General features: G+C 36.4%; 1 protein-coding gene across 1 annotated transcript; it reads right to left on the reverse strand.

The window, feature by feature from the left end:
- Positions 1–277: 277 nt before the first annotated feature.
- On the reverse strand, positions 278–13,782 carry LOC306999102 (spindlin-W). The gene is made up of 5 exons (XM_079613571.1): positions 13,551–13,782; positions 11,708–11,749; positions 7,920–8,167; positions 5,430–5,663; positions 278–3,095 (listed from the first exon to the last, which is right to left on the reverse strand). The coding sequence occupies exons 2-5, from the start codon at positions 11,725–11,727 to the stop codon at positions 2,890–2,892; spliced, it is 708 nt and encodes a 235-aa protein (XP_079469697.1). The 5' UTR covers positions 11,728–11,749; positions 13,551–13,782; the 3' UTR covers positions 278–2,889.
- Between the last annotated feature and the right edge of the window lie 600 nt (positions 13,783–14,382).

Genomic DNA, 14,382 nt, shown 5'->3' on the forward strand with positions numbered 1-14,382 from the left:
AATGTAGTTTTTCACCAGGAATTCCACTGTTAAACAATTATTTTAAAAATAAGCTGAAATAATGCGGGCCTCCATTAACAACCTTGTAGCTCACAGTATTTCTGTCTTAAAAGGTTGATAAATTATCGATCAAAATCAATTTCTCTATAAAAAAAATAAAAAAATGTATGGAGCTTTTACTTCCAGAACCCGACTGTTGCACTCTGGTGGGGAAAGTTAAATGGCATGAGCGTCTTAGTAAAAAGTCAATAAACAGCAAAACACCAACAATTATTTTCAGTGCAAAAAATATCTCTTTTATTATTTACGATAACATCAAACAAACAGACAGGATGAATAGTTTGACACTCGTCGTCAATGTCACCTACTGAAACGTAACTTTGGTAAAAAAGCAGCAAAAGATTAAACAGATTAAATAGAAGAACCGGCAGAAGCTCGCGGACCACACAATAAAACACATTTACAAAGAAGCCAGAAAGAGAATTACTCGTTCACAGTTAAGAGAAAGAAAAACTGCAGAAGCCGGTTGAGGCTCGTGAAACCTTGAACATTTCCAACGGCTTGAAATCATCAAGATTTGTCTACACAGGGAAAGCAGAAATATAGTACAAGTGTTTTCAAAGCACAACGGAGAATATACAGAAAATATTCCACCTGATGTCATGGCAAACAGACCGGAAACTCAATCCATATCCACAGCTGAACGTTCAACATGTCATTTCACTGAACAATACTTTCCCATAATCCCAGATCCCAGAAGGGCTGCCCAAAGGATTTACTGGCGTCAGGACAAACAAACAATTTATCTTCTCCAAAAAAAAACAAAAAAAAAACATGCTGTGTGTTCTTGATAATGACATACTGAATATCTAACAAGAAGAAAACTGCACAATAAACAACTGATGAATCTGAGCGAAGCGCTATTGTACTGAAAAGATTAAAAAACCGTCGGTCTGTCCGAGAGATGATAATAACCACATGCAAAACCACAGCAGGAGAATGAGTTAAGATCAGCAAACACACCCAATCAGAGAGCAGCGCTGAACATCCAACATTTACATATCAAATCCTCATTTGTTTACATTACATTTACATAACCAAATTAATTTATGTACAGGTCGTTTGAAAGAAGTGGTTAAATTGGGTGTGATCGAATTAAATTAAATTAATAGTGTTAGATTTAATCATAAAAATGATAGAATTTGCGTAAAAATGAAGTAGATTCTTGGCAAACTATGGTCATATTAAAAACCAACAAATGCAATTTCAATTTCAAGAAATTTTGTTTTGATGTAGATTTTTCCTGTAGATTTCATTTCGGTGATGCCAATCGGCAAGACACTCCATATATAATTTCCTCATTTTGTAATCTTTGACTTCCTGCGAGACACATTGGAGAAAAGCTTGACAGTGTAAGAATAAAGTGCAAAAACTACAAGCAAAAAAAACAACAAAAAAGGCCAAATCAGCAACACGAACTTGCTCATGTGCAGTATTTACAACAAAACGTGACGCTATGCCAAAAGCAAGAATAGCAAAAAAAAAAAAAAAGCCACAAAAGACATTTAAAGTTTTGCTGTTTTATCACTTTAAAAGTGCTGTGATGATAAAGCTCGTCGTGCACGAGGGGAAACTTAAGACAAATTTGTTCTTTTACTTGAGGATTTTTCCTCATATCAGCTGGGACAATAACACAAGGTGAATTTAAGCTTCTCATCATTGAAGATCTGCCTTTAACTCACAGTAAGGCAATGGAGAAGATGTTTATTGAGCTCGAATGGCTCGATCCAGCCTGCTGGATTGGATTCGTGTGTTACTAAATCAAGGCCTATTAAACGCCAAATCAGAACAAAATCTTGTTTTTGCAATAACTGATTGTTGCTCAATTAAAAGCATGACAATGCACAGCAGTTTGAATACATCTAGTTGCATTGGTCATCTTGCTACAATCAAAAAAGGAGACTGGTTTAATTTTTGCTATGCTTGACATTCACAATCGCGTGGCTTGGTGTTAGAAACAAGTGCTCTACAGTCAACAAAAAAAACATAATGTGTAACGAGAAACGGATGATTTCACACAGGACAAAACGGGCAACCCTATTCGTTGAGCATTTTACAGTATGATGCTGCAATACAGGACCTGACGGCACTTTAGTCATTTAATACTCGTCTGAGGTTAAATCACTATAGAAAACCATTTCAAAAACATGCCTTCCTCTATGCTACATCTGTTCAAAACCAGATATAGTCCTAGTTTAATGCCTTTACAGACTGGATTTTCGCTTTTAAAATCAAAAACCATCTTTTAAAAGGTGGCCGAAAGCAGAAACACTTCCATCTCGTTGCATATCTGATCTGATCTGAGGGGAAATCACAACTAAAAGAGCGACACAATGCCTTACATAACGCCAACTCAAAGGTTTCAACTGCATTTCTGGGAGCAAACGTTTGTTATGAAGCATATTAGTTCTATAAATAGATCAGTTTCATTTGTAATCAAATGTCTCTCTGATGGTACAGTTTTTTTTTACCAGAACTATTTACAATTCAAAAGCAAGAAACTCCTTCGCTGTCTCGCGAGACGAGAACATTCATACACAAATCTCGAAAAACGAGACTGACCTTTTCCAGGGCTTACGGCTGAATCGAAGATATTCCATGGGATTATAAACACCAAATGATGCCCAACTCGCACGTATAAATACACTGTTGTTTTGATATGACAATTGTGGACAATGGCATCAACTGAAAATAACAAACCCTGTACACGTACGCTTCACACAGTCCCTCCTCGCATGGCAGACTGTACACTGAGAGGCGATGACACTTAAGCTACGAAGAGGTGAAGCAGTGCGTTAGTTTCGGGTTTCTTTGTTTTGTCTGTTTCTTTTAGGTGGTCTTGACCAGGTCGTACACGTGGATGTGGAAATCGTCATCGTATTTGATGTAGTAGACAGACGGCTTGGCGGGAACTTGATAGATGACGAGGCCTGTTCTCTTTACTCCTTTATCCGTCACATACTCCACCTGCTTACCCACAAGGCTCTCTGTTTCCTCGCCGGGCTTCCTGTCTGCGGGCAGCAGGTGTTTATTCTCTGCGGAAACAAAGAAATGGAAACAGTAAACTGAAACTTCACTTTACTGCACAATGAGTTGGAATGAGTGATTGAATTCAACCTACCTATTGTCTTAATAGAAAATAAGAAATGCAATTTAAAAAAAAAAAATATATATATATATATATATGCATGTTATTAATTTAAATATTAGTATTTTATATAATTATATACAGAACAATAATATACAATTCTAACGTTTATAAAAAGTAGTCGCTTATGCTCACCATAACTGCCATATTTAATTAAAAATACAGTGAGAAATACAGTAATAACAATTTTTTCATATTTGTGTGTTCAAATGTTTAAATGTAATTTATTCCTGTGATCAAAGCTGAATTGTCAGCATCATTACTCCAGTCTTCAGTGTCACATGATCTTTCAGAAATCATTGTAATATGCTGATTTGCTGCTCAAGAAACATTTCTTTCAGGATTTTATGGTGAATAGAAAGTTCAAAAGAACAGCATCTATCATCAAGGTAGAGATAATGAGGAAGCTGATAATGTAGAAACTGACAGACCGTAGAGAAATCGAGCCAAATAGATAAAGATAAAAGATCTCTCAGGCCCTGTGTACACTGGTATTAAGATGTGTTTTGGTCGATCGGATCACAAGTGGACGACACTAAATACAGGTGTGAACGGGGTAAAACATTTTGAGCTTCTCCACTTTAGACCACTTAAAGAGGTAGTGGAAAATGCATTTGATCGGATTGCTTTTGTAGTGTAAACGCTCATGTGATCAATAGTGTTTGAACAGCCACAAAAGACTGCGTATACATTATGTGAAGCGCTCTAGCCAAACGAGATTTAAACTGTCGGCTGAAGACCCAAGATTAGTTTGGAGATGAAAAACGTATCAATCACAATGTTCTCTCATCATTCCTGATTTCTAACACCGGGGTTTTCAAAATGGGGGCCGCAGCAAGTTGGAAGGAAAAAAAAGCAACAAAAAATAAACACATTTTTTTATATTATTATTTTCTGTTTATTTAGAAGGGACAGTGCATATTAATGAACGTACAATCGAAATTGACGTAAATACGCCGGATTTAGCACAGTGCTAGTTTCCATCCGTAGTCCCAGACATACAAAAGAAGAAAGAAAAAAAAAGCACAAACAACATACATAACAACTAATAAACATAAAGCTACAAAACATTAAGAGTACCTATCGTAAATGATAGGAGAAATTATGAGAATTGTTATGAAATATCATTATAATAATTTGTCGCATAGCCTATCTGAACATTATACATTTAATTCTAATATTTTAGAGATTAGGCGACTGGCCGGTCAGTCTGACATATGTCGATTTAATGCCGGTCAAATGCACCTGGGCGCCGCATGATTAACATCGCGCAACATCAGCATCACACGTGCACAGGAACACACATGTAGGAAACCTCGTGAATTACGGCCGTTTCACACCGCAAGCGGCGCGTGAGCGGAGCATATTTTTTTCGCCGTGCATGTTACGTAATCAATGTGCTGTAGTTAGAAAAATGGTATCGGCAGGTCAAACTCAATGAAAAATCAGAATCGGCCTAGAAAATTGTAATCGGTGCATCTCTATAATCTTTCTGATTGGCTGATATCAAACACCATCACATAATCTGATGTTCACAGATGTTTTATTTATTCATTTGCCGTAGTATTGTCGATGGGTTCATTAACACAATCCTGCAAAAGGGGGGCCTTGGCCAGAACCTAGTGGTATTTGGGGGGCCTTGTCATGGAAAAGTTTGGGAACCCCTGTTCTAACACACACACTCACAGCGTTCGGCTGGTCTTGCGGCTGTCAGAGCAGAAACTAAAGCTGATACCCTCCGTGTGTTTTTCCGTCGTCTCCGGTCGCGTTCATATGTAAATTGCGCAAGATAATTTCGTCCATTAGATCGAAAGATCTAAAAATTAAACATACATTTATCTGTCCATAGACTCTCCCCTCGAAGAAATCAGGACAGAAGTGTTTGAAAGTGGACAGAAGAGACTGATTAAAACACCAGGTGTAAACGGGAATGTGTTTCCCTCGTCTACTTGTGATCCGATCGACCAAAAGGCATCTTAATACCTGATGTAAACAGGGCCTAAGAGATGCTTCGTAAGAAGAGTCACACAGAACAATCTCGGTTCTGAAGCATTGGCAGAGCAGCAATTTAAACTTGCCTGCTAATTGCATAAATTTGAATGTAACAATTTCTAGTATTATAATATAAAGTGTGAAATTCATCAAGCAAAAGGTGAGATTCAATAACTTTCAAATGGAATTAACTTCAGGAAGGTTTTCTTAAAAACATCAACTTATTTACCCGCTTCAGGTAAAATCCGGAGGTCTCCGTCTTTGTAGTCGTCCCAGAGCTGGTACATGTAGAGCACAGGGTCCTTCTCGTATGTGATGTAGTACCAGTTGGTCATGATGGGCGCTCGGGACAGGACCATCCCCCTCCACTCGTTCTTCTCACCGTCCTCCTTCTCGAACAGATGCTCCACGGCTTTTCCCACCAGCTCCTCCGCGTCATGAGGAACCTTGATCTTGTTGTTCACTATGAAGAGTTAGGAAACAGAAACCCTGGTTAAGAGCTCTTGTGGCATAAAAGCTCTGAAAACTGACTGGGATTGTATGAACCATGTTCAATTGCACTGAAATACGCATGTAATTGGTTGAATTAATGCAACTATAAACAGCAATGTGATCAAAGTTACCTACACAGTTCAAATGTCTGGGGTTGATCAAATATTGGCATTGATTTCTCAAGAAAATGTTTTACATACGTAGTATAAAAAGTGAAATTTATTCATGTGATGGCAAAACTAAGTTTTCAGCAGCAAAAGAACAGCATTTATTTATTAAGTAAAAATATAGGCTAAATATTTTATAACACATAAATGTTTTTACTACTAAAAGTATTAAATTCTTCTAAAAACAAAAAATCTTAGTAGTGTACATTTATGAAATAATTGCATTTATTGTAACTATTTAACAACTATTTATTTTACTATGCAAAATAGTTCATTAGACTTAAGATATAGTAAGCATTGAAGTTTTATGTAAACTAAAGCTGTGCAAAACAAACAGGCACTGAAATTCTTGTCACAATATTTCATATTCATCCTTTTCTAGATTAAACCCTCATTTACTTTCCAGGCTGTGCAACATATCGTGCCGTTTTCATATATTCTCAATTGTGACGGCATAAATCTAAGCATATACAGAGCTATTTGAGTATCACCATGATGCGATTATAGTTTTTATTAATAAAAACTGAATGAATGAATGAAAATTGTTTTAGTTTCAGTTAACTAAAATAACCCTGATACGATAATCAGTCTCCATCATTATTTCAACTGCAAATATCATCAAAAACAAATGTCTTCCAATTCAGTCTTTTTATTTTGTGCTTTAGTAGTCAGTTCATTTATTTTCCCTTCTGTCTATTTTAACTTTATTATGATTATTGGGGAACAGATGTGCACATCATTGAATAAAGAAAAAAAAAAAAAAAAAAAACTATATATCCTTTTATCATCGATATTGCAATAAAGATGTGGGAAGTATAGGAATCGTTCGGTTCGAAACGCACGTGATTCTCGGATTATTTGCAGTTTAAACACAAAGTTTACAGTTTGCTCGTATTTTATGTCCTGTCAATTTAAACATTCTAGCACTTTTAAACCATCCGAGCGAAAGAGAACTGGGAACACCGAATTCGGTTCTCCTTCTCATCTTTCTGTGCATGAAAGGACACATACACACAAAATGGCCTTCTCGGCTAGTATCCGCAAACAGTCGCTTAAGGCTTACGTGAACATAAACAACTGAGAAAGAAAACGGATGCGTATCATTACATTGGATACATGCATTCGGTCTTAAAGTGACAGTAGCCTAATAAACCTGCAGCCGTCGTGTCAATGTTCATCAAACAACAAAATACAAAGAGAAAATCACGTTTGTAGCTTTATACAGTAAAGAATAGGCATATGGAGTGTTATTTTACACTTGATTATTCTATTTCTGTACCTAAATAATGTTAGACTTAACTGAAAAACAAAGCACTGTTTATTTAATTTGTATCTTTGTTACAGTGTATTTATCCATGCTTTAATTTGTTTATTATTTTCTATGCAGAGACACTCCCCTACAAAATTATAGAATTAGGGATGCACCGAAATGAAAATTCTGGGCCGAAACCGATACCGAAAATTTAGGATACACTTGGCCGAAAACCGAAACCGATACCGAAAATTTAGGATACACTTGGCCGAAAACCGAAACCGATACCGAAAATTTAGGATGCACTTGGCCGAAAACCGAAACTGAAGCCGAAAATGGCTTCTTTTAAAAACTTTAATATATATTTATTTATATTTCTTAATGACGAGTGACAGCTCGACCGTGAGAGAAACCCAAGCGCTTGTGCGCGGATGGGAGGGGCGCGGTTGACATTCATTTTCGGCTGGCTTTTTTATTTCGGCCCGAAACCGAGAATGCCATTTTCGGCCGAAATTTTCGGCAACCGAAATTTCGGTGCACCCCTATATAGAATGATTCATTATTTCCAAATAGAGCTATTCAAGTCATCTGTTGAAATTGAATTTTTTTGTATGTATATCATGATATATATCCTTATCTAAATATACAGTTACTCACCCCGTGACATTTTTGTCATACATACTACTCACTCTCACAGAATGTTTTAGTAACCGTTCATGCACTATACATACTGCTCATCCTTGCACATGTGCTACTTCCTGTCACTGGCTTGTTTCCTGTTTGCAGCACAACAGATCCACCTACTCACCCACTTTCTCAGTGAGAACTTGCAGGTTGGAGACCCTCTCGTCTTTAAAGAGCTCGATGCCATAGACGCAATCGAAGCCGTCGTACTTGACCATGAACAGGGAGGAGTTGACGCTGAGGCGGTCCAGCACGGTGCCCTTCCACTTGGTCAGCGCGCCCTTCTCCCTCCAGCTGTGTTGGATGCGTCGGCCCAGCAGGTTGTTGGGATCTGGAGTGAGACTGTCGCTCAGCTCGCCACTGCTGCGCTTCCTGACGAGAGGAGGAAAAACAGGAGCGTAATAATGGGCTGAACTTGCTAATCAAGGATCGGTTTACCGCTCAAACACGGATTATGATCTGATCGATTTTATATTGCACAGCGTTCTCTCTTAGATGATATCAATGCATATGGCTCACATACTGTGCGTTAATCTAAAGTGGTATTAAAATGAATATCAGCAGTCTAAAAACTAGGCATGATATAAAACTGTTGGTAGCACTACAATAAGGTTTTGTTAGTTAACATGAACTAAGAAAGAACAGCATTTATTAATCTAAACTAATGTGCAATTCAACATAATACATTAATAAAAGCATACGTTGTATTTGTTAACATTAGTTCATGCACTGTGAACTAACATGAACAAAGACTATTTTTATTAACTAACATTAACAAAGATTAAGAAATACTGTAACAAATATATTACTCATTGTTAGTTCATGTTAGTTACTGCATTAACTAATGAAACCTTCTTGTTAAATGTTACCAAAATTTGATAACGAATTAAATAAAAATTTTGCATGATTTAGAGTGCACTACACACTAATTTTATATTTTGAAAGACATTATTATTTATCAATGATGCATTAAATTGGTCAAAAGTGACAGTAAAGACACTTATAATGCAGTATTGGTGATCAGAAGACTTTAAGAGCATTTTTAAAATCTTACCGAATCCAAACAGTAAAAAAAATAAAATAATTTGTCTTCATAATCTTTCATCAATATGTAGGCCTAAGCCCTCCTATTTTTCAACAACCTTGATCTATTCTGACCTGTAAAAGCCACTTTTCACAATCCAACCAATTCCAAAACTCCTGCCTTATATTTTTTCTTTAATATCCTCACTCAGAAATACATCAGATTACCAAAATAAAATGGGTTCACATGGACTCTACAGGCGCCTAATAGAAATTAGTAGTAAAAAGTTAACTGTTGTCAGCTGAACACACCAAAGGACTAAAGGTGACTGACAAAAAATAACGTGTGTGTTCTGCGGCTGTGTGTAAGTAAATATCAGGAGCAAGTATCAATAGTTAATATACGTCATTCAAAAAGAGAAACAAAAACTGGGACTGCAGATATACAAACCAGAAACAAAGCAGCGTTTGCTTACCATGCTGACTATCAATCATGCTGATCACTTTCTTCCTTCCAGTCGGCTCATGTTATTATGAAAATATTTGCGCATTGGTATGCTCAGGTAAGATGATCACGGGTTTATTTTAACGTGTAAACAGCAGCATGCAGAACAGAGCTATATACTATTTTTTTTAACCATGCAGCAAACAAACAACAACAACAAAAAGCTACAAATATTTATTTATTTTTTACTTTTAAACCGTTTAACTGATAGTATTAATCGGTCAAAAGATTTTACTTTCGGTTAGCGGTTAAACGGTCAATATGAGCATCCCTAACGACAACACAACGTTGACAAGGTGCACAAACTACAAGACAGTTCTTGGCATTTTCTCACATCTCACATAGTCGATCTCCGAATGCAACGTAATGAACTGACTCCATATGAGGAAATGTCATGAACTTGTAATTCCAAGGAAAAGCATGATAACTTAGACACTTAGCTCATGGCAATATGTCATGGAAACAACAAGCTTTAGGCGTTTTCCATCTTTACTCTCCTCATGTTACGTTGCATTCGGAGATCGACTACTTTTGACTGACAAAATCCCAGCCACCGGAAACACTAACTGATAAAGTGAGTCGTACAAAACCTTTTTTTTTTGTAAATGTTGTGTACACAAACAATGTAGTCAATGCTGGAGTTCATGTGTAGAGCCGCTGGTGATACTTCCAGCACAGTTTCATGTTGTGTCGAGCCGCATTAGTGTTTTAAAAATAGAGATTTTGATGCTATCATAGTCGTGCCCCATTCACTCCCATTTAAAAGGCATTTTGACCGAAAACAAAAATATGGTCAAACTTAAAAGTGGCGTTTCCATTCTAATTATGCTTATACATTAATGTTTTTTTGAGTAGATTAACAAAAATAGCCTAGGATCAATTTTGGCGAGAGTTACCCTCTAAGCTGAACTGGCTGTTAGATTTCTCTCTCTCTCTCAACGATGAAGCCAATGCCAACGGATGCTGATTTAACATGCTCAATCGGTCAAAAAACCCTGACGGCGTCCGACTAAAGCCAACGCAAAAACTGGGCCGACCCAATGGTCAGTAAAACGCCCAACCACTAACAACTAACTTTAGTTCAGCCGAGTGCATGAGTTCAGTCAGAGCTCAGTTTAATCATTCACTTCTACTGGAGTATGTCTGTCACTCAACAATTCTAACATTGAAAACACATTCCTGGAAATATCACAGCATAATCCAATCCTGACACCAAAATATTATTTTTCCAGTCTGGTCCTGTTGATAATCTGAGCGATGATGTGCAGACTCATTATTAGTCAATTTTGAACTTTATGACATTTATTAGAGATCGACCAATGTGGGCAGATTCTGAAACAAATTTCTGGAGAGTAAAGTTTTATATAACACAATTTAATTACAGCAAATGAGATGTATACTTGAACACTTATTAGTCAATGGCTGAAAGTCAATGTGCCATCAAAAGCCCGTAAACATCCTTTGCAAAACTCACAAGTGTAAGGGAAAAGCTAGTGAATTTAACACTCCATAGAAATAATAATAATTAATAACTAATAATTGCTGCAAACTAGTACTACAAACAAAACATTAGTGCATTCCTGGAACTGGGCGTCGTTACACTACATCCTTATGCATCGCTTTCTGCCAGGACTTTTACAGGCTTTTCCCAAATCACGGAAGTGACCTCGACGTCCGGGTTAGCGGTAGCATAAGCCATCAGGCAAGTGTTATTTAAATAAACTCCTAATGTACTTACAAACTTTACAATACCTCGTTTTATGAGTACAGAACCTATTTTTACTACTGTAGAAGTTTGATGCCATTCCGGGGTAATTTACGAGATACAACCTTGGATTCATTAGCATTCGGTTGATATCTCTTAATAAACTCTAACTTTAATAATGTTCGACCAAGGGAAGTGTTTGGCTCGAGGTCATGGTGCAAAGGACCCTAGGTTGAAATTACTCCGAACAATCCCTTTAATCTGTGAACCAGCCAACTGGTTATTGGTGATAATGTCAAAATGACCAAATATTGACCGATTCATCGTTCTGGTTTGAGTGTCCCTATAGAAACATCCCTAACTCAACACAATCAGATATATGTGATTTAGACTGATCTGCTAATGAATCAGAACTGATTCAACCAATTCACTGAAAAGAAAATCGACTCAAGAGAACGATTCACCCACAGATTGCACATCACTATGGCAGCCAGTGATGGTAAACCATGGCACTTCCATATTTATCATGCAAAAATTTATTTTCTATGGTATTTATCATATCAAGTTACATGAATTTTGGCATTCCTTCAATATCATCATATACCAAAGTGCCACGGTATCATCATTCTGATACCATCACTGTCTAATGTTAAAGTGTGTTTGTATTGTATTTACTCACCTGCCCCTTTTCTTGGACATGTTTCCAAAACCTCAAGCACGTCTAGAAGAGAAAATGACAGAATTATACAAGTAAACCAATAGGTTTGATTGTCTACAAGCAAGACACTACAGGAAGTCTATGCAGTGTTCATGTGGCGGTCTCTGTTAGATAGAAAATGTTTATTACAGTAAGTTTTTAAATATTTACATTATGTAGTATCTTGGGACAGTGCAATATTTGTTTTAACGTGGAGCAATCTTAAATTTAATAGTAATCTTAAAGTAATAATTGTTAGTGTGGGGGTTTGCTTGACATAGGTTTAAGCTGCCCTTCGTTGAATGTATTTTTTAAGGTTTTGATTGTATTTTTTATAGTATATTTATTGTGTGTAGTGTGTTGTGTGTAGCTTGATAGCCGGTTTTCTATGTTTACTTTTATGTTGACTCAACGAGCTCTGCTACAAAAATTCCTATGTACCTGTATAGCTGTACCGGTACAAATGGCAAATAAAACATTACACTTAAACTTAATTTTCTATTTTGGGCTATTTTGCTTTCTGACTACCGGAAAGAAAACATCCACTACCCAAAATGCACACTGAAGTGCTTGTTTTATTATGCTTTATTAAATTGATTTGCGTCTAAAGATTTAAATTACAATATATATCTTTAAAGGCCGTTTCTCAAAATTAGTTTTCAGAAATCTCCACTTGTGCAGCACTTACATACACCAAACATTTAGTCTTATTTCATTCTTATCTATAATCTGACATTTTTTTATTTTACACAGATATTTGTTTGTAAAACATTTGCCTGATTTATTTTATTTCTAAATGACACCATGTACATTTTTATTGGAGTGATCAAATAAAATAATTTTGAAGGTTTCAAGGTTTAGATTTATGTTCTGGAGATGCATGTTAATTATAATCAGATAATACTTAATTTGCATATTTTAACATCACTTTTCGGAAATCATGTTATACAAAGCAATTGTCTTACTGTACTGTGATTAATCAACTAGGGAAGTGCGGTGATAGCTGTTAATTGAAATGTTTTCCCTATCTCTATACCCAAGTTTTTTGTTTTTGTTTTCCTGGCTTTATTAGAATATCATTAGATTGCGTTTAGGGCTTAAGAGCAATAATACACATGGCACACCTGCAGATAATACTTTCATTTCAGCATTTAGAAACTGATGGGAGTGTCAACATATGGGTGATTGTCGACCACATGGTTTTGACAGCTCAATTCAGTCCTTAAGCTAAATCTGCAACATTGTTCATGTTACAATACTTCAAGTCTTGTTAATCGGGTGTGACCTGTGTATGTTACATATGTAACGCCACGCTATCTTTTGTTATTTTATAGCATTGCCATATTAATCTGGCCTCTGATTGGACAATGACTCAACAGCGCCCGTGTTGCATAATTACATCGAATCTGCAGCATATATTCAGGTGTTTATGGTTTAATATCGCGTTAAAGTTGATGTGAAATCCACGTAGAACATGAGACGTCCACAATATTGCGGCATAATAAAGGCCGGTTTATTTTTCATGTCATGGTGCAAGCTGTGCTGTCTGTACATATATGGCCAAAAATATAACATATACATCCTAACAAACATGTCAGACACCAGTAATGCAAGTAAACGAGTGTTTAGAGTCTATACAAAGCCACAAAATCGGGTTGTTTCGCTGCTTCACATGGAAAACACCAACGCAGCTATAAAACGCTGGCGTTTCTGTCCTTTGCGCAACCGGTAAACTCCGCTTTACCTTCGTGTTTTGTCTTCATACATACTCTTATTTCCACGTGCTCATATGTCTCTGTATTAATCGTAAGAAAAGTAAGATTACCTGGCCTCTATTTTCATTTCTATGATGGACTTCCCTCTGCAGATCCTCATGTATAATGCTCGTCCAGACGTGAGGCAACAACCTGGCACGGCCGGTTTAAACTACAATTCCAAGAATGCATTGTAAGCGAGAGTAGAGCAAATAGCGTGAAGGGCATTCTGGGAAATGTAGTTGAGGGTGTGAAAGGGGCGGACACACATTCTTCCTGTGTCCGGCTGCAATTGTGTAGTGTAAATGAGAAAATAAAATCCAGCTAAACAAAGAGTAATTAACGAAACACCTGGATGAAAATCATGGGAGATAATTACATCTCTCCGGATGTTATTTTTAATCGTATGGGTGGAAAAATATTTACTAGTTTTATAAGCACTCGCGGAACTACAATTCCCAAGATGCACCAAGACTTTTCTTTGTCATTCCTTCGGTCAGCTTTGGAGGCCTTTGCTTTCAGAGCGTTTCTTATTGTGTTTCAAAATGTGTGCATATGTTGAAATAAACGTTAGGATTCTTAAATATTTATTTTTAAATCAAATATATACACCATGTTCAAAAAATGATTGAATTACACAGCATTACATCAGCCTCTGCATTTCAAATAATTCAATCTATAGGATCCTACTTTCATATAAGCCTGTCTATTCCTTTAAAATGGGTTGTACAAAGTAAAATGTAGGCTATACCCAAAATGTTATGTTAAAAATATATTTTAAAAGTTTTGGTTGTACTGCTGATATTGGTCAAATATTCACAGCTCAAGGGATTTTTTTTTTTTTTTTTACATTTTAAATTTGTGTTTAGGTAAAACTTTTTAAAATAAGTTTAAAAAAATACT

Source organism: Phoxinus phoxinus (genome assembly GCF_949152265.1).
Source record: "Phoxinus phoxinus genome assembly, chromosome: 5".
In the NCBI taxonomy this organism is placed as follows: Eukaryota; Metazoa; Chordata; class Actinopteri; order Cypriniformes; family Leuciscidae; genus Phoxinus; species Phoxinus phoxinus.